This window comes from Arachis hypogaea, chromosome 20 (assembly GCF_003086295.3).
Source record: "Arachis hypogaea cultivar Tifrunner chromosome 20, arahy.Tifrunner.gnm2.J5K5, whole genome shotgun sequence".
In the NCBI taxonomy this organism is placed as follows: Eukaryota; Viridiplantae; Streptophyta; class Magnoliopsida; order Fabales; family Fabaceae; genus Arachis; species Arachis hypogaea.
Window position 1 is genome coordinate 82,759,376 of NC_092055.1, and position 21,808 is coordinate 82,781,183.

General features: G+C 36.8%; 1 protein-coding gene and 1 non-coding gene across 2 annotated transcripts; both read right to left on the reverse strand.

Annotated features, from left to right (window-relative positions):
* Nucleotides 1-2,180: 2,180 nt before the first annotated feature.
* On the reverse strand, nucleotides 2,181-14,804 carry LOC112786896 (uncharacterized). Its single transcript, XM_025830275.2, has 10 exons — nucleotides 14,169-14,804; nucleotides 12,286-12,512; nucleotides 10,482-10,568; nucleotides 5,807-6,663; nucleotides 5,022-5,269; nucleotides 4,740-4,943; nucleotides 3,618-3,710; nucleotides 3,429-3,536; nucleotides 2,933-3,343; nucleotides 2,181-2,464 (listed from the first exon to the last, which is right to left on the reverse strand). Exons 3-10 carry the CDS (start codon nucleotides 10,487-10,489, stop codon nucleotides 2,447-2,449), a joined length of 1,947 nt encoding a protein of 648 aa, XP_025686060.1. The 5' UTR covers nucleotides 10,490-10,568; nucleotides 12,286-12,512; nucleotides 14,169-14,804; the 3' UTR covers nucleotides 2,181-2,446.
* Nucleotides 14,805-20,770: 5,966 nt separating this feature from the next.
* On the reverse strand, nucleotides 20,771-20,874 carry LOC112787302 (small nucleolar RNA R71). Its single transcript, XR_003194722.1, has one exon. It is a non-coding gene; the product is annotated as a small nucleolar RNA R71 (small nucleolar RNA).
* Nucleotides 20,875-21,808: the final 934 nt, after the last annotated feature.

A 21,808-nucleotide genomic window follows, 5' to 3' on the forward strand; every position in this document is an offset into this window, starting at 1 on the left:
CATCACTTTTCTTCCCTTTTCTCTTCTTTCAGGATGGCCATCAAGAAGGGAAATGGAAAACTTTTACATGGGGCGACAGACAAGTCCATCTGCACAATCTTTGGAGAAAAGCATCAGTTGTAGCAGCCCGTCCACTTGCACATCTTAGCATGCACCGAGGACGGTGCAATCTTTAAGTGTGGGGAGGTCGATACCGATCTCTGTGCATTAGTTACTTTCCTGTCTCAACACCAATGTTTAAATTTTCTTTGTTAAATTAGTTGTTGTAATTGCATGTTTGTTTGATTTTGTGCATGTTCTTCTACCACTACTTGGTTGGAGTGATAATTTCCTTTTTAAGAACCTTTTTATAATATTTCACTAATTTAAATTAAAACTTTTTTGCTAAACTTGTTTGAAGATTGTAATTTGGAACAAGGTTTATAGCTAAGAACACACAACCTGTGAGATTTTGAGCTTAATTATATGTTTACATTATTTAACCATGATTTTTATTCTTGTGTGTTTTCTTCTCTATAATTGCAATATATGGTTTGTTCTATTCTATATGTCTATTATTTAGTGTATATTCATGCATATATGTGATTGAGGCCATCATTTGATATTAGCTCACTTATCCCAAATAGACTACTATTCCATTTACCTTTGTTTGCCACTTTAAGCCTTTTTAATCCCCATTTGTTCTTTATATTACTACATCACTAGCCTTAAGTGGAAAAATAATTAATTACCTGATTTGAATTTTTGGTTAGCTTAAGATAGTGTGTGTCAACTATGTATGGGAAAATATGGGAACTTGGGTTGATGAGAATGTGTTGTGTTCTTACTGACAAATATTGGGAATTTGGGTGCTTACTCATGTGAAACCAGAAAAACCATATGCATTGATATATTATGTTTTCATTTATGATAAAAAATAAAAAAATAAAGGAAAAAAAAGAAAAAATAGAAAAGAAAAGAAATAAACGAATAGGGGATAAAATCACCCTAATGCCAAGTTCAATAAAAAGATCAATGCACATGTGATGGAATTAAAAATTGATGCATGAGTATGTGAAATATACAAAAGTGAGATTTTGGGTAGCTAGGCATGAATTTAGAATTATATAGAGTATGTGTGTGTGTTAGGTGAGAATTTAGGTTAGTCAAAGATTCAAAGTATAACTCACTTAGCCATACATGTATCCTCACCCTTACCTTAGCCCCATTACAACCTTAAAAAGCCCTCATGATGTTTGCATTTGTACATTAAATATTTGTTGATTGGTTAGATGAAGAACAAAGTTTTAGAAAGCATGACTAGAGGAGATTAGAGTGAATTAACCCTAGACACTTGAGCGATTAGAATGCATATACACTTCCAGTGAGGGTTCAATGCTTGATTCTGTGTTCCGGGCTTTCATGAGCTATCTTCTTACAAGTTTACTTATCTTTTATTGTGTGATTTGAATTAGTGGAATGTGATTTATGTTTGTCTTGGAGAATTTGTTTACTTTTAACCAAGTAGGTAGAAGTATTTTTTACATTTAGTTGCATTCACTACAAGAAAAACACCCATTCAGGTACACTTGAAAAATGTAGCCAAAAGTGAAAAAAAATGATGCCTTAGGCTACGGCTGCGCTTTTTGGGCTACGGCTACGCTTTTTGGGGTGATTCCTATTCGGCCGTTGCCTATTCTCAAAGGCTACGCTTTTCTGCACCAAGGGCTACGCTTTTGGCGTTTGGGAATAGGCTACGCTTTTCAAGTGATGCTGTCCAGGACCAAAGGCTACGCTTTTCAGCTTTCGTTCTTCCAGAATAGGCTACGCTTTTCAACACCTACTGCATCAGTTGTAAAGCGTAACCACATTGTATACCATAGCTACTTTTTATAAGCGTAGCCTTAGGTCCCTCTTTTTTTTTTTATATACTATAGCTACTGTATATAAGTGTAGCCTTAGGTCTCTCTTTTTTTTTTTATATATACTATAGCTACTATATATAAGTGTAGCCTTAGGTCTCATTTTTTTTTTGTATACTATAGCTACTGTACATATAGGTGTAGCCTTAGGTCTTTTATTTTCTGTATATATATATATATATATAATTATCTAATAATTATTAATACAACATAATAGTTAATATGATTACATGTATAAATGAATTGAATATTACAAAATAAAAATAAATACATAATTATACTAAATAATTTTTTTATATAATAAAAATTGTCTCTAACCAAAATATATTTATAACATTGATCCAAAAGTACTAGAATGAAGTTAACTGTAAAAATTCATACAACTCAAACTAAAGTAAGCATAGCCATATCAAAACCATAATATCACTTAGCCAATAAAAGTATCTTCTAATAAAAATCATTAGTCAACCATACAGGTAAAGATTCTAAATAGCACTCTATCTTAGGTAATAAACCACAATAATAATCAGCTTAATCTTCATTGCTTAATCTTCACTGTTACCCTGCATAATTATATAGAAAAGTAGTTAAAAAAATATTCATAATGACATTCGTAATTATAAAAATTAAATGGAACACGTAGTCATAATAAACCAAGAAAGCATATACTAAAAAAAATATGGTCATGGCAGAAGAGGTGAATTCAAGGAATTATGTATTTTGTTTCATTCAAACCATGAAAATCTACTGGTGTTTCTTTCTTCCATTTCCTTTAACACAATCCTGATATGTCCCTATAGCATTTTTCATGCACTAATTAACCAGACTTTCACACTTAAATTAGATATACGGACAAATTCATATGTACCAAGTGCACAAAATCAAAAATACAACCACCAGAATTACACAAACAAATTTCAGCCATAGCAATACAACTTCAGTGTTAATAAAGCCAACAAACATTTTCAGCCATAGCAATTAATGTAAATGCAAGTAAAAAACTATGGAACAAAGAATAGATAAGGACATACCACATCTAAGTTCGGAAAATGTGTTGATCCATGGCCGCTATTCGCATCAATAGAAGACTGTTGGGCGTCTTGTAATAAAGCTTCTAGTTCTTCTGGCCTCATTCCAGGTTCCGATCGCTGCAGTAATAACTTGATCATATTTCGCAACCCATGAATCTCTTCGTCTTGTTTTTGCTGTTTGGCCTCTTGTTTTTGCTGTTGGGCCTCCATGTGTCCAAGTTTATCCTTCAGACTGGACACTTCCTCTTTGTGCTGATTCTTGATTTCATTAATTTCAGCATATTTTTTTAAATCAGTCTTTGTCACAGATCTTCCATACAACTTTACCCGACCTGGTTGTTCTTTCCCGAATAAGGCCTCAAATGCTTCCTCTTCTGTTTCACCAGCAGCTTGGCGGTGTTGGAAGTCTTCCTGCATAGAAGAAACATTTAAAGCTGAGTTAGTTACCGTATCTTAAATTTGAAATGTAATTATGAATGATTTAATGAACTCTTACAACAGCATTTTGTGTTTCCTCATCCACTTCTTTCCTCTTCCGACTTGTTCGGGTAGCAATGAACATCTCAAACCTTTTTGGTTCCTCCTTTGTTTCCTTTGTTGCTTGCTGCAAAACAAGATCATACTTCGATTTCTTCCTTCAATTTATGCAAATATAAATTCTAATAAATATAAATCTACTATTTACCATAGCCACTCGTACTCTTCCGAAATTGATAGGCCCCATGCGATGTGGAAACTTCACATTTTCCTTGTGTTGCATGTTTCTTTGACTTATTGACTGGAAGTGAATAAAAAGCTAGCATACAGTTACTAAAACGTGCAGCATAATGAGTTAGGAAAATCGACTAGCAAGGCTGCATTATTAAGCTAAAGCACTGAACAATACCCAAAAGCAAGCATAAAAGATCTATTTATAATACATTGGAACACCTGTTCAGTTTTTTCACAACTGTAAAAATTCACAGTTCACATGATCAAGTAAATTTTATAACCGAAAAAATCCATTCACATTTTTCATGATTTCCACTTCCTTCTTAGCTTTATACTTCCATTTTAGTATTCCAATTGCAAAAGGCAATGACATCTCATCTCGTGTAAAATATGCTTATTCAAACCCCTCATCATTCAATCAATTAATTCCAGTGACCTATAAGTCAATCCAGTAAAAGCAAAATTCAGATGTGGTTTTCATGAGAAAATCTATTACTCAAATTAAATAAAAAAAATAACTTGGCAGAAAGTGTTATATCACATTGAAAAATAGAACTTGTTAGATGACTATACAAAGGTTTTCAACCACAAGTATTTACAGAAGCAACCAAAACCTATGGATAATTCAATGTTCCAAGTAGTCCACACCACAATTAGTGTTATATTAGTTAAGTTTAGCTAAGCTCTATGAATTTAGATGAACTCTCGAGTTTGACACGAACCTCAAATCTCAAGAGTATATATGTTCATAAATACAGTGAACAAAATTTATACATAATTTCTTAACATATTAAAGTAAGAAAGATTCAAATTTTATATATAACTTCAGTGGGAAGGGAAAGAAAGAAAGAAAGAGGAAAAAAATCAATCTCAAACTTGAAAAATGAAGTATGAAACAGAACAGAACCCCACTTCCAAATCAGAAGCATCAGATGCAGAAAAATTACAAAAGTAAATTCAAGGGGAAAAGGTATTCTGCAATAAGAGATTATGTGTAAGAACTAAAAAGCTAGCTACTCAGATCCTTCATCTGCCAAATTGCTCTTTCAATAGTCAAATAGTTTCACATGAAAAGTCGACATATATAGTCTTTTACCTGGATTAGAGGATGACTCCAATAATAGATCAATTTTATGAAACCACTTTCTGGTACTTGTGGGGGTCGATTCTTCACCATATCTTCAATAGTATCATAGGGAACGAAGTGCTTTTGCTTAATCTTTCCTTTGAACCGCTTCCAAGCATCTCGAATCGCTTGCATTACCCACTTTTCTCCACTGTCTGGGAGGAGAAACTTGGTCTGCATGATTATAGGTAATTGTTATATGCTCTTGTGCTGAATAAAAAAACTGAAATCAATAATTACCAAGTGTCTTACGTTAACATAGTCCCACATGAACTTCTTAGCTTTAGGAGGAACAGCATGGCAACTAGTGTACAAAAGACTAACGAATCTTTTATTTCTACCAATAGTGCCAACAAAACTAGTTAAATTAGAAACACTTTGGTCGGTTGGTCCTACGGGCTGTCCAAGATCAAAAGTGACTTCTTCCCGCTGTTCCATAGTCCTTGCATAAATCTCCTTGCAAGTTATTTTTCCACAGGTTTTCTTCTTCTTTGGCTCTCCTAGTTTCATTCATTGGTCAACATCAGATTATGCTTAATTAACTCGAGCTCAACAAGCATATAAAGCAAACAAGTACACAAATATAAAAATTATAAAAATTATAAATCTGACATATGTAGTTGATACCATGAAGTGGACAAGTTTTAGCTATTATAGAAATCGATCAAAGCACACAATTTTTAAGTTTATTCCAAATCATGGACTTCACTGAATTGTGGCCACTGGCCAATTATGAAATTACATACTCCACATGCATTGGCAGATAGAGATATTCATGTTGGTAATTAAAGCTTCCAGATTTAGAAATTCCACATAATAATAATTCACCTGAAAAGTAATTAAGATAAGTGCCTTTTGCTTCAAACGTGTCATATCAGAATCTAAGTAAACTAATGGTAGTAGGGATCAATCATAAAGTGTTCACACAATGCATGTAGTCGCAGCTTCAAACAACTAGATCTACCAGTCCAGTTTTTCTATAACAATTTAAAAAAAAATAAATATTTATCATCAGTAGAAGCAGAGCAAAATAGTACCTTCTTCATCATCAATGTCCTCCATCACATGTTGATAATAGTCTTTATCAAGTGCCATGCTTCCTTCCCCGTCCTCACTTACTTCAGTGCTTGGTCCTTCAATTTCCACATCTATCCCATTTTCCTTTAAGAATTCGTCAATTGTTGTAGCCTTTACTCCTGGCATCCTCTTACCCTTTGTTGATATTCCTTGCTCCAACATTGCACTTTCATTGTGTGGGGTAGTTTCAGGAGAAGGCAAAGTTGTGTCATCTTGCCCTGTTTGAGTCTCTTCATCTGTGAGTTGAATATTTTGCTGCTGCCCTTTATTGATTGTGAGTTGAGTAGAACTTGGACAACTCCGCTCTTGGCTTAGACTTGTTGACACGTTCTTGTTCAGTTTACGAATTGCTTCGAGCTTCCTTGTAAGTTCATCTGCCTCCATGTTTGTAGGCTTAGACTTCTTCAAGCCTTGTATTGATTTTCCACCCTGCACTCCATTCTTGACTTTCTCAGGAGTAGACATAGTCAATAACTCCTTTCTCTTTTTATTTTCTGGCTGTTGCGGTGGAATATTTGGCTGTACTTCCAAGGTGGTAGGCGTGGAGTTAGTCCTTTTGCTAATAGAGTCGAATGTGCTTTGTAGATGACTAAAATTCAGCTTCTTTGACGTGGATTTCTTCTGTCCTTTGGTTGCACGCATCTCCAATTGACTTTCAGGTTCATCCACCCTTCGCTCAGCTTTCTCCTTGTCATTAGCATCTGCAGCTTCCATTTCATATTTCTTGCGTTCAGTTAGAATCCTTTGTCTCTTAGCCTCGAATTGTCTAAGCAAATTCTTACTTGATGTAGCTTTAAGATCAATAAATTCCTTATTCCTACCCAAATAAATTAGTTAAGTAGAGTCAATATACCCATCAAAATCAATATAAGAAAAATGTAAGAGACTGACAAATTAACAAAAAAATAAGTATTACTTACAAATAAAAATGTGAAGAAGAAAACTTAAGTATACATATGTACATATTAAGCAATAAATTGCTTAGGATGACCAATCAGAATCAGAATCTCCAATGAAGTCTGCCTCATATTCTTGGGCAGAAGTCACTTGGGGAACCGTTTCAATAACCGTGGGTCGTAAATCAGTCCTCTCCAGAATAAGTTCACCATCATCAGCTGGTATGGCAGGGCTCGTTATACGCTCGTGTTGTTCACTATAGTGTGTTTGACGGGCCTCAGACTCAGATTCATCGCTTGTTTTAAATAAGTCTCTTGGGACAGTTTCCATAACATAATGTTTCTTATGTTCATATGGATCTTTCACATAAAAACACTGATGAACAAATGTAAGCCCATACTTATCTCTCCCAGCATCGTACCACTCACACCGAAATAAGACAACCTTAAAACGCCCAAAATAGTCTAACTCTACTATCTCAAACAACCTGCCATAATAAGCTACATTGTCTTGGATTGGACTTTGATCTTTAGCACTTGCAAAGCTTGAAGTTAAAGCAGTTAATGTGACACCACTATTTTGTGTTTTTCTCCTTGCCTCACGTTCCACCGTGTGAAACCTGTATCCATTAATTACATATCTAGAAAATCTTCTTGCAACAGAGCTTGGACCTCGAGATAATTCTTTTAGCCAGAAAGGTACATTTGGATCCCTCACACGAGTTTCAAACCACTGCGCGAACGTTTTGTTGTGAACTTTTGCTTTTCTCCATTTCGTTCCCCGCTGATTGTTAACCTCTTCCTCATGCTCTCTATAATTAATAATAGTTAGGTTTGATCTAAAAAATATGGGTGAACTTGATCGGAATAAAAAAAAGTTTAATTAAGTTACCTAACATAATCTGCCACTTCTTCACAATTGTGTAATACATACACATGGGCTTGAGCAATTGATCTGTCATCTAGATTAATTGGTTCTCCATTTCCCACGCCTAACGAACGACCTTTGTTAGAAAATAACTTTGATGTCACAACTTTGTCTTCGTTAGGATCATCATCATTCTGAGGCCGCTTATTAAGTCTTGTTTGCACACCTCCATGCAAGTATCTTGAGCAGAAAGTTAAGCACTCCTCAGCCAGATATGCCTCTGCAATAGAACCTTCGGGCCGACTTCTGTTGCGAACATATGACTTTAATGTACACATGTACCTTTCCGGAGGATACATCCAACGAAACTGCACTGGACCTCCCAATCTCACCTCATTTGCTAAATGAATGGGAAGATGAACCATTATGTCAAAAAAACTAGGGGGAAAGATCCTCTCAAGCTGGCATAATGTTTCCACAATCTCTAACTCCAGTAAATCTATCTCTTCCAGTGTGATGAACTTTTTGCACAAGCGACGAAAAAAGGAACTTAGTCGAATCAACGGAATGGCCACATGATCAGGAAGGATGCTTTTAATTGGTATTGGTAGTAAATAGTGAAGCATAAAGTGAGCATCGTGGGTCTTATACCCAGAAACTTTTCTTTCTCCTAGATGTACACAGCGTGATATATTCAAAGCACTGCCATCAGGTAGCTTTGTTGTCTTCAAAACACCACAAAAAACTGACTTCTCTGCAGCAGTCATAGAAAAGCATGCCTTTGCCAACTTTGTTCTCTTGCTATTATTCACCTCCTTTGGTTGAAGATTTTTCCAGATACCCATTTCTTTTAAGTCATATCGAGCATTCAAATGGTCCTTTGTCTTGCCTGGGATATCTAAGAGAGTTCCAATTACACTGTCAAGTATATTCTTCTCTATGTGCATGACATCTAAGTTGTGACGCAGTGGGTTCTTGTGCCAGTAAGGCAATTCAAAGAAAATTGATCTTTTTTTCCAATTCCATGGGAAACTATTTGATGTACTTTGCTTCTTTCCAAAGACATTCTCAGCATTTAGTAGCATCTCAAAAATTTCGGGTCCTTCTATAACAGGTGGAGGGGGTCTTAATTCCTACTTCCCATTAAAAGACCTTGTATTGGTTCTCCATGGATGATCCATGGGTAAAAAGACACGATGGTCCATATAAACTGTCTTCCGACTGTGTTTTAATTGTAAGCTACTGGTATTTTTGTTGCAACAAGGGCAAGCCAACTTTCCCTTTGTACTCCACCCAGACAACATAGCATAAGCAGGAAAATCATTGATTGTCCACAAAAGAGCTGCCCGCATGTGAAAGGTCTCATTCTTTGACGCATCATAGGTTTCGACCCCTTTTTCCCACAACAACTTCAAGTCTTCAATCAATGGTTGTAGATACACATCAATGTCTTTACCAGGTGATTGTGGCCCAGGAATAAGCAAAGAAAGCATACAATATTCGGGTTTCATGCACATCCACGGAGGCAAGTTGTATACCATCAGCATCACGGGCCACGTGCTCCATGAAATGTTCATGCTACGAAATGGGTTGAACCCATCACTTGACAAGCCTAGTCTAATGTTGCGAGATTCTTTTGCAAATTCTTCATCCATTTCATCAAGGTTCTTCCATGCCAAGCCATCAGCAGGATGCTTTAACGTCCCATCTTTTACGCGCTCCTCATCATGCCACCTCAGACTAGCTGCCGTCTTTGAGCACATAAATAATCTCTGAAGTCTTGGAATTATAGGAAAGTATCTCAGAGTCTTTGCAGAAATCAGACGACCTTTCTTGTCAGTTTAGTTCTCGCTATTATCACTGGAATTTTCAGTATATCGAGAAGTTCCACACACACTACAGTGTTTTTCATCCTTTAGTTCTTTTCTATACAGGAGGCAATCATTAGGACAAGCATCAATTTTTTTATAATCTAAACCTAAATCTCTTATCATAGACTTTGCTTATGGAAAGATGAAGGTATGTTAATGTCAGGCATTGCCTCTTTCAATAGCTCAAGAAGTGAAGTGAAGGAGGCATTGCTCCAACCGTGTAAACACTTTAACAAGTACAGACGGATGGTAAAAGATAATGTAGAAAATTTCTTGCAACCCGGGTATAACTCTTGACTTGCCCCATCTATTAAATTGTAAAACTTTTTAGCCTCTTCATTTTGACCTACAGTAACACCCTCAGCATGAGATACATCTCCAAATGCATCATTAAGCAGTCCTTCGATGTCATCACGTGCACCTTCTTCATCATCCGTGTCATCGTCAACCGCCATCGGGATTGCCCATTCGCCATGATTAATCCATGTTCTATATCCCTTAACAAATCCGTCGGCTACTAAATGGTCGAATACCACATCTCTTCTATACCAATTAATGTTACAACACCTCTTACAAGGACATTGAATTTGTCGTCCGTCCGGTTCTCCCTCAGAGTATGCAAAGTCTAAAAAACTAATAACACCATTGATATACTCTTCGCTATACCTCGGTAGATCTATCCAATCCTTTGGCATATCACAAAACCTAATCGATAATTATTAAATTTTTTAGGCGGAAAATTTATAAGGGGTCGCGAAGTGAAGATTAGAAGAATAGAGGAGGCAGGGAGTTATTCGCTACAAAGGGAATGGGCAATGAAAAGGACATTCAAAGACTTGTAACTAGGTTGGGAAATAGTTCCTAGTCTTAGAAGTAATTCTCTAGAAACCTATTGAGGTAAAACAAATAAAGAGAAACATAGAATTTATAGTACAAATATAATAAGTTAAATTGCAACTTCAAAACTAACAAATCAAAAGAATTAAAGTATGCATTGTACCTTGCCATGACACGATCAACGTTTTGACAAAATCTTCTTGGAAGACCTTAACCAAAAACTTTCGCCTTCAACCTTAACCACGAATAACTGTAAAAATTACAGACAAAAAAAATTGTAATTGCCATATCCAACCATTTAACCACGAATTTAGCACAATCATCATTTAGCAAGAATTAAATTGATACAATCAAACAGATTTGGGACCCAGCAGCAGCAGCAGCAATTAAATTATTCAACAGATAACGGCAATCTAATTAAGTAAAAATACAAAATATTATTGTGTAAAACTATGATATTTACCACTCCAATTTTTTAATTAATTAATATTCTTCTGCTCTGTGATCCACTCCAGCATGTTATATCAATATTATATATATACATAGCTCATGATATTCATAACTAGTGTACCCTTGTTTGGCTATTCCATAATGGGAATGGCTCTTTCGAAAAATAGAGCACCCAAGCAATGCAACTATATATCTAGTTGGCAAAGAATGTTCTTTAATAATAATGAAAAGAGTTGTAATAATAGTAATTTTTAGGGAAATAGTTCTAATTAACTTTATGCAAGCTGATTTTTTCACACAAATTTGAAGGAATCAAGAAATTTTAAGCGGAGAGAATTTTAATGTTTCCTTTTTTTCAGTCAAATAATTCAGATTCAATTCATTTTCAATTTCATTGGGTTTTGACTTTTTTTATTACTATAATTAAAGAGACCAAAGAAATAAATGCCACCTCTCTTTAATCTAATCCTGTTTAATTACATGCAGTTTCTTGAATCTCAATCAACAAAGAATAAAGTTAAAGTAGACAAACAATAATCATTTGTTATCACAATAATAATGTGGCATGCATCTTAATTAGATAGTACATGGCACAAAACTATACTCATCACTGTACAGAGCCAATCTTTAGGAGATTATTTTTCAAAAGAAAAAAATTCATCTCAATTTGCTAAAAAAAGGTGGAAAACCATCAACTACAAAATCAGACAAGTATAAAGAGTGAAAATTGAAGGATCTTGTTTTGATGACATGGACTCTTGCATCGATGACTACAACTTTCAAGAACAAGGTAATCAATTGTGTTATATTTCATAAAATGTGTGATAAATTACATGGGCAATGGCATAGTGTTGTAGCAACATGTCCTAATTAAGTGACACAGGTGCACCATCAACCTCAGCAAAGATAGAACAACAACCACCCTCATACTCCTAATATTATAAACCGTACCCTCAAAACAGTTAAACAGAGCAGGTAGAAAAACCCTCAATACTAAACCACCAAGCAACCCCATTTATTAGGATGACCAACCAAAAGACATAGATCCAACCTAACACTTGTGCATTTTAAGTAATTCAGAAAAAAGCCACACACACACACACATATCCTTCAGGAGACCAGAAAATCAGAACCCAGATTTCGTAACCATAATAAAAAACTATTATTATTATTATATTAATATAAGAAAAATAAATAAATTAATCAAATTGAAATACCCAGTACGGGGTACAGATTAAAATTGGAAAAAGCACCAGAAATATCTTCACTTGAGGTGATTTAAGTGGGAAAAATTAAAAAAAAAAGTTTACCAGAATGAGCAAGTTGGCAATGATACATATTGATGTCTAAGAGAACTAAAAATTTATATCAATTTCAAAAAAGAGAGACTACAATGACATTTAAGATCAATGCAGGACTAACTTGAGTGTTATGTATATATCTTTGGATGACATGAGTATTTTTCTCCATTATAGAATCTTTTTTGGGGGGAGGAATTTAAAAAGCTTTTACAATACCTCAGTCTCCTTGATAGGATCAGCTTGGTTACAGTACTGATCTAATAGTGTCTGCACGGCTTTTCCTTCTGGAGAGTTCCTCACATTCCTAGCGCGGACGCGAGCTTGAACTCGAACAAGAGCCTACATGCACCTTAGAGTAACAGCAGCTTGCTTCCTCGCTAGCCTTCCGCGAAATATAGCCTGCAGCCTCACCACTGCCCTCAACGCCCTCAAAGCTCGTCTTGCTTACAACATTCATCACATAATTAAGGTCAAAAACTCAAAATAAACAAGTAAGAAAAATACAAATACAATCACATGGAACACAAGTTTAACATACTGATAAAACTCTCTGAACACAAGGATCAATCTTGCAACTATGAACTACCTCTCTCTGGTCAAATCGAAACCCACCAACATTGTGCTCAAGCATTCCTTAGGAAACTACAAAAAATTGTGGCTTGATGTCTTACAATGGACTAAGCTTCAAAAGGTCAAAGTCTTACCATGGTTGAACTCATTCAAAATTAGGATCTAGTTAGTAATTCTTCTGCAAAAGATCATGCTGTGATCTTAGGAATCCTGATCCTTACCTGACCTAGAATTTTAGTAATTTAACAACAACTAACTATTACATGTTAAAGATACTAGAATTAGAAGTTGAGAGTTTTTATTAAAGGAAAAAAAATTTAAATGATATTTCTGGCAAGGATTCAGTATCAATGAATAAACTAATGAAAAAACCAACCATGAATAAAAGGAGAAATGATACATATTGATATTCCTAGATATTGTAGTATAAAAAAACCTAAAAACAATTGAATTTCAATAAACTAAGTAGGATTCTGTCTCAGATAAGCAGAGATCTAATAACTTCTTAACCATGTTGCATTTCGTATCATAGTTTTTTTTATCTTTCTTTCAACTGTTTAAAGTAGTTTGAATGCTTTTAAACTTGATAACACCATTCAGCAGGCGTATATATAAGGAAGTAGGTCACGAAGATGAAAAAATTGTAATTTGTAATTTTCCACTAATGATAATAAGTATGACTTAGTGCTAAAGCTAATAGCATCACTATCATAGAGGTTTAGTCAACATTAAAATAGAGCATATGGAAATCGAAAGATCTGGCAACAGTTCAAGAAAAATTGATAGACCAACTACAATAATTTAATTTCTAACTTATATCATATTAGTCAGAAAATTCTCTATCACACTAATTTATTCATTGATTCTAAGAAAGGAAAACTATATTCATGAAACACAACAGAATAGTTATAAATTGCTACCTACGATATCCTCAATTAGTTCTTCAACAGAATTCAAAGAAGAACACCATTAAGGACAGCTTTTCCAGCCATATCCTTCATCTATTTCACCTTTTTGTGCACCACACTATCTTTGTCCATCAACTATTTCAGCCCTTTCTCTCTATGCATATATAAGTAGAACCATATACTTTGCTCTCTTGTGACCTCTAATTAAAGAACCATATACTACTTTTAATTTCTATGCAGAAGAACTATTCAATGATTTTTTCTGTACAGAAGAAACCTTGATTCATAGAATTATTCGTGACAGAAATATATTAAGAAATCTCGATTTTCTTGTCTTACCGGAGGCAATTAAGGAAGCAATAAAGAATCATAACCAATTAGTTCCATGTGATGGCAGTGACTGCATTTCATTTTTCTATTACCTAAACAAGTATGGTTTAGAACAACAAGCAACCTCTACTCAATTTAGATTTCAGTAAACAACAACTGAATCACTTGAACTAAACCAAACTTCAGATTTCACGGATAACAGGCAATTAGTGTACAAAACCCCCAAATTAAAAACCCTAAATCGGAACCCTAAACTTCCAATTTCAGAACCAAATGAAAATCTATACACACCTTCTCAATGATGGTGAGCAGAGAGAACGATGATGCTAGGCACGCGGCGACGGTCGGCACAAAGACAACAAGAGTGAGATGCAACGGTGAGAGCAGAGACAACTTGGTTGAGCGGCGACAGTGAGTGCAGATACAACGATGGTGACCAGTGATGGTGAGAGCAGAGACTACGAAGGTAGATGAACGGTCTGGGTGGCGCGCTACGATCTGTGCAAGAGGGCGACTTAGCTTCGATTGACAGTCAGTGGTTAGTGGTTAGTGTGTGGCGGTGAGTGGTGAGTGGGGGTCAGTGGTTAGCTTCGATTCACGATGATGAGTCAGTGGTGAGTGGTGAGTGAGGGTTTTCTGAGGGTGATGATGAGCGATCTGAGGGTGATGATGAGTGAGCTGAGGGTGAGTGGTGAGTGGGGGTCAGTGGTTAGCTTCGATTCGCGATGATGAGTCAGTGGTGAGTGGTGAGTGAGGGTTTTCTGAGGGTGATGATGAGCGATCTGAGGGTGATGATGAGTGAGCTGAGGGTGATGACGATGAGGGTTTTCTTCTAAAAGGGTGAAATGGTTTTCTTTGTGAGCTGAGTGTGAGCTGAGTTTTTTTTTTTTTTTTTTTTTGTGAAAGGTGAAATGGTTTTCTTCTCTTAGAGGGAAATTTTTCATTAAGTGTGAACTGGATAAAAAGTTAAGAGGGAAAAAATTTACAAGTGTTAAGAGGAAAAAAATTTGACAAGTATTAAGTTTTTAGTTCAAGATACATTAGGCATCACTTTTAAAATGCACCCAAAACTTAATAAATAGGCTACTTTCTAAAAGCGTTCCCTTTGATACGAAAAGTGAATCCATAGGTATCAATCTACGGTTACGCTTTATAAGTGATTTCTATAATACCTAAGGCTACACTTTTTAAATGATGCCACAATTGTGTATCCTTTTCTCTTATAAAAAGGGAACACGGAGAAAAGCGTAGCCTATTCATAGAATAGGCTACGCTTTTCAAATGTAGCTTAAAAAAAGTGTGGCTGAATGGGTATTTTTCTTGTAGTGATTCATATAGATAGGTTGCATTTCATAAGTTTTACCATTCCTCTTCACTCCTTTATAGCTTCTCTGGAGCTTAGCATGAGGACATGCTAATATTTAAGTGTGGGAAGATTGATAAACCACTATTTTATGGTTTATCTTATGCTAAATTGAGTGGATTTTATCCACTATTCTCACACTTATTCATAGAATTCGCATGTTTTACATTTTCCTTCCTAATTTTGTGCTATGATTAAAAACATGCTTCTTTGGCCTTAAATTACTAGTTTTAATTCTCTCTTATTACCATTCGATACCGTGATATGTGTGTTACGTGTTTTCATGGATTACAGGACAGGAATGGCTTAGAGGATGGAAAGGAAGTATGCAAAAGTGGAAGGAATACAAGAAATTGAAGGAATTACTAAGTTGTCAAGCCTGACCTCTTTGTACTAAATCGATCATAACATGAGCCGCAGAGGTCCAAATGAGGAGGTTTTAGTTGCGTTGGAAAGCTAACATCCGGGACTTTAAAATGATATGCAATATGCCATAGTTACCATGCAGTTAGGCGATGCGCATGCGTGCATCACGCGTACGCGTGGCCTTGCGAAAGTTCATCGATGTGTACGCGTGATGTACGCGTACGCGTGACAGAGCCACGTGCTGGACGTATCAGAAAATATTAGGGGCAATTTCTGGGCTATTTTTGGCCTAGTTTCAAGCCCAAAAAACACAGATTAGAGGCTGCAGAATGGGGGAATCACATTTATTCATGATACAATTTTCATTCACATAATTTTAGGTTTAGTTGTAGTTTTCTCTCCTCTCTCTAGCTTTTAGGTCTTAAGTTTAGCTATTCTCAATTTGAGATTTCTATCTTAGTTTGATTAGTTTCTCATCTACTCTTATTTATTTTAGCACTTTAGTCTATTTATTTCCCTTGTTGATTACTCTATGTTGCCAATTTAGTTTGTGAATTCTCATGTTAGACTTGATTTTCTATTTAATACAATTTGAGGTATTTCATATTTATTGCTTCTTCTATTATTTGTTAGTCATTGATATTTGCAATTGGTTGTTTAGATTTAATATTCCTTGTTACTTTTCTATGCTTTTATGTTATGCCTCCTAAGTGTTTGAGAAAATGCTTGGTTGGATTTTAGTGTAGATTTCTCTCCTTTTGGCTTTGGTTGAGTAATTGGAGTCTCTTGAGTTATCAAACTCCTTTGTTGATCGATAATTGAAAGTTGTTTGTTGATTTGAATCCCTCTAAAGCTAGTCTTAGGAGTTGACTAGGACTTGATGAATCAAATTGATTTATCCACTTGACTTTCCTTTATAATTAGAGGTTAACTAAGTAGGAGCAATGGACAATTGATGTCACAATTGAACAAGATAATGAGGATAGGACTTCTAATTCTCACACCTTGCCAAGAGCTTTCTTAGCTATTAGATTACTTTCTTGCCATTTACTTTCCTTGTTCCTTATTTAAAAAACCCAAAAAGATACTTTTCCATAACCCATAGTAACATACCTCCCTACAATTCCTTGAGAGACGACCCGAGGTTTAATACTTTGGTTATTTTTATTGGGTTTGCTTAAGTGACAAACAAATTAAATTTGATTGAAGTTTAACTGTCGGTTTAGATCTATACTTACAACACATTTATTTTTGTGAATTCTTTACCGACAATTTTTCCCCTATCAAACGCCCAGTGAGGGGTTCCTCATTGGCATTCAGCGCCAGAATGGCTGAATGGTTAAGCGTTGAATGCCCAGCCAGTGCTCCCTGGCTGGCGCTCAATGCCAGCTTTTCTGCCAGGATGGGCGTTAAACGCCCTGTGAGGGGTTCCTCACTGGCATTTAACGCCAGGCTTACTGTCATTATGGGTGTTGAATGCTCAGTGAAGGCTTCTTCACTGGCGTTCAACGCCTTCCCATTCTCCTCCAATTCGGCATCAACCTCCATGGTTTTGGCCTTGTACTTTTCTCTAGGATTAACCTCAGTATTACTGGGAAGAGTTTCAGGAGGGATCTCAGGGATCCTCTTGCTCAGTTGACCAACTTTTACCTCCCAGTTTCTAATGGAGGACCTTGTTTCATTAATGAAACTTTGAGTGGCCTTAGTGAGGCTGGAGACCAGAGTGGCTAAGTCAGAGAGACTCTACTTAGAGGTTTCCATATTCCCTTGAGAAGATGGGAATGGTGGTCTGTTATTGAACCTATTCTGGTTTCTACCACCTTGATTGAAACCTTGCTGAGGTTTCTATTGATCCTTCCATGATAGGTTAGGATGATTCCTCCATGAAGGGATGTAAGAGTTTCCATAGGGTTCTCCCATGTAATTCACCTCCTCCATGGTGGGCTAATCATGATCATAAGCTTCTTCTTTATGAGAAGCTTCCTGATGCCAGGGCATCTTGGCCAGTTTTACTGACCTTTTCTTTACTGTTTTTAGGGTAGTTTCATGCATTTCTTTAGGAAATAAGCTAGTTTTGGGTAGATATTCACCTACACCTTAATTCAAGCATACATTGTGCATTTTACATTATTTCATGAGGATTTTGCATGAATTTAGTGACAAATTGTATGCTGTATTACCCATGACTTGGACTAGAACTTTGATGCACTCTGTTGCTTGATCTTAGGACCAAAGGAAGCAAGGAAAGGGAGGTAACTTGCAAGGTTAATGAGAAAAGTGATTGCCAATAACACTCTCAAAGCCATCATTGCCCACGTTAAGAGTCACGTTAACTAAGTTAATGTGCACTCTAACGTGGAGAAGGGAAGTTGAGCCAACGTTAGTGACACTTAACATTGTCACTAACGTTGGCAAACACTCATGAGTGGCCACGTTAGAGCCCACGTTAACCTAGTTAACGTGGCCTCTAACGTTAAAGGGGGAAGAGAAGCCAACGTTAGTGACATTCAACATTGTCACTAACGTTGGCCTAAGGATGCAACACACAATGTTAACTTCCACGTTAACTTGGTTAACGTGGGAGCTAACGTAAGAAGTGAGAGTTGTCGACAACGTTAGTGACACTCAACATCGTCACTAACGTTGGAAGCAACCACACAACCCCCAAGGAGACACGTTAACTTCCATGTTAACTTAGTTAACGTGGAAGCTAACGATGAGGAATGAATGATGAGCCAACGTTAGTGACACTCAACATTGTCACTAACGTTGGGATGGCTAAGAATAGCCACGTTAGAAGCCACGTTAACCTAGTTAACGTGGACTCTAACGTGAGATCTAGGGGCACATTGGAACGTTAGTGACAATGTTGAGTGTCACTAACGTTCTCAAAGTTTGGCAAGGTCACGTTAGAAGCCACGTTAACCTAGTTAACGTGGGCTTTAACGTGAAGCAAAAAGGGGCACACTGGAACGTTAGTGACAATGTTGAGTGTCACTAACGTTCTCGAAGGTTGGCAAGGCCACGTTAGAAGCCACGTTAACCTAGTTAACGTGGGCTCTAACGTGAGGCAAAGGGGTACATTGGAACGTTAGTGAAAATGTTAAGTGTCACTAACGTTTTCGAACTTATACTTTCACTAAATGTTAACACCCCTAACGCCCTGAGCTAAAGTATCTGCCCACTTAGCACTTTCTCTCTGCAAGTAAAGCCAAGCCCAAATGAAGAAAAGAACTACTTCAAACTCAAGATCCAAAGGCCCAAGACTTGAAGAGCAAACTAGAAGCTGAGAAGAGTAGTATATATAGGAGTAGCTTTGAATTGTTAAAGAAGTTCTGGAAGTTGGAAAAAGGGAATTACTCTCTGTATTTTACTTTCTCTGTAATTTCTAGTTCTATGATGTATTCTCCATCTTTATTTTCATTTTCTAGAGCTATGAACAACTAAACCCCTTTCATTGGGTTAGGGAGCTTTGTTGTAATTTGATGGATCAATACTAATTTTCATTATTCTTCTTCTATCTTTTCTCTTGATTTTACTTGAAAGCTTTCGATCTTCATCCAATTGAGTAGTTATCTTGGAAGAGAAGCTATTCAAACTTGGATCTCTTTTGAACCTTGAAAGAGGAATGAAGAGATCAAGCTAGAATTGCTTTCTCATGCTGGACCAAATTGGTTTTGGATGGGTATGTGACTATAACCCTCTCAATACTTGATTTGGGAAATGCATATGGTATAATCAGTGACCATACTTCATCTCTTCTCATGAGCAATTGACCAAGGAATTGGCTATTGATCAAGATTTGAGAGATTGAATTGTAAGAAATTGTAATTCAATCACTTAAGATTTCCAAGGAGATCAATGAGTGCATTGATTGAGGAAGAGATGAAAATGAACTTGATCCGGAGAATTGCAACATCTCCTAAGCCCAATGAACTCCCCATCTCTGATCTTACCCATTCTCTTTAATTTCTGCCATTTACTTTTATGAGCAAATCCCCCATTCCCATTTACAATTCTGCAATTTATTTTCAGTCATTTACTTTTAGTCCTTTAATTCTAGCATTTACTTTTCTGTTATTTACATTCCCGCCATTTTATTTTTTGCAACTCTTAACCCAAATTCTAGATTCGCTCAACTAGAACATTCTTCTAATTAAAGTTGCTTGATCAATCAATCCCTGTGGGATTCGACCTCACTCTATTGTGAGTTTTTACTTGACGACAAATTCGGTACACTTGCCGAAGGGAGATTTGTTGAGAGACAAGTTTTCTGCGCATCAAGTTTATGGCGCCGTTGCCGGGGATTGATTGTGCATCAACAATGATTAAATTGGAAGATCACAAGATTGAGCATTTTTATTTTTGTGAATTTTATTTTCTGTTTGAGTGATTTACTTTTTGTTTTAGTTAAACTTCTTCCCTTCCCCCTCTACTCTTTTGTTTTTCTTTGTTATTTTCAATTCTATTTGCTAACCCACTAACTGTTTGATATATTGCATCATCCACAACTAACAGTAATTCTGACACAAATACTTTCTGCACCTATCTTTTCTTGCTTGCACTTGATGGTTGTATGATAGGGAGAAGAAGGGGGGCTTCAACTTCCTTCGATTCTGAACCTGAGAGGACCTTCCTTAGATTAAGGAGGGAGGCAAGAGGAAAGAAAGTGGTTGGTGCTGAGGAAGAAGAGGAATTCTTTGAAACAAATATGGAAGACAACATGGAAAACCATCATGAAGAAGAGGATCACAACCATGGGGGAGGAGGTAGAGCAAATCATGCTGGGGAGGATAGAAGAGTTTTGGGCTCTTACATCAATCCAAACCCAGGCAATTATGGAAGTAGCATCCAAAAGCCAACAATCCATGCCAACAACTTTGAACTTAAACCACAACTCATCACCCTTGTTCAGAATAACTGTTCGTTTGGAGGAGGTGTTCAAGAAGACCCCAATCAACATTTGACCACCTTCCTGAGAATATGTGACACAGTGAAGTCTAATGGTGTTCACCCTGACGCCTATAGACTGCTCCTATTTCCATTCTCACTTAGGGACAAAGCAGCCAAGTGGCTGGAATCTTTCCCAAGGGAAAGCTTGACAACTTGGGAAGACGTGGTGAACAAATTCTTAGCAAGATTTTACCCTCCTCAACGAATTAATAGGCTGAGAGCTGAGGTCCAAACTTTCAGGCAACAAGATGGTGAGACTCTATATGAAGCAGGGGAGAGGTTCAAGGACTTAACAAGGAGGTGTCCACCTGACATGTTCAACGAATGGGTGCAGCTGCACATTTTTTATGAAGGACTCTCTTATGAGTCAAAGAAGGCCGTAGACCATTCATCCGGAGGATCTTCGAATAAGAAGAAGACTATTGAGGAAGCCATAGATGTTATTGAAACAGTAGCAGAGAACGACTACTTCTATGCTTCCGAAAGAGGGAACACAAGAGGAGTAATGGAGCTAAACAATGTAGATGCTCTGTTGGCCCAAAACAAGCTCATTACCCAGCAGCTGGCTGACCTCACCAAGAAGATGGAGATGAACCAAGTAGCAGCAATCTCCACTTTATCAACAACCCAAGAAGGAGTGAATGAAGAAGCAGAGGGGAGTCAGGAGCAAGCCAACTACATTGGGATTTCACCAAGGAAAAACTATGATCCATACTCCAAGACCTACAACCCTGGATGGAGAAATTACCCAAACTTTGGGTGGGGAAGTGAGTAAGATCAAAACCAAGACCAGAGACGTTACAACTCCAACAACAATGCAGCTCATCAGCAGTTCACACAGAGGACATCTTAACACCCCCATAACAACACTTCTCCACACGCCTATCAAAACCAAAACAGCACATCTGCTCCGAATTACTCATCAATTGATGACAAACTCTCTAAGATTGAAGCCTTACTTGAAGGAATATGCCAAGAGATTCAAGAAAATAAGGTGTTCAAAGAGGAGGTGCGAGCCAATATTAAGAACCAGGGAGAGACCATCAAGAAGCTGGAATTCCAGGTAGGATATTTAGCTGAGAAGATTCCCAAACCTACTGATAGCTTCCCAAGTGACACGGAGAGAAACTCCAAAGGAGAAGCAAAGAAAGTAAGATGGGAAGATTGCAAAATAGTCACTGCGAGTGATCAAGAGACTGAAGACAAGCAAGGCAAACTTTGCAAACAACCTGAAGACAACTCAACAAAG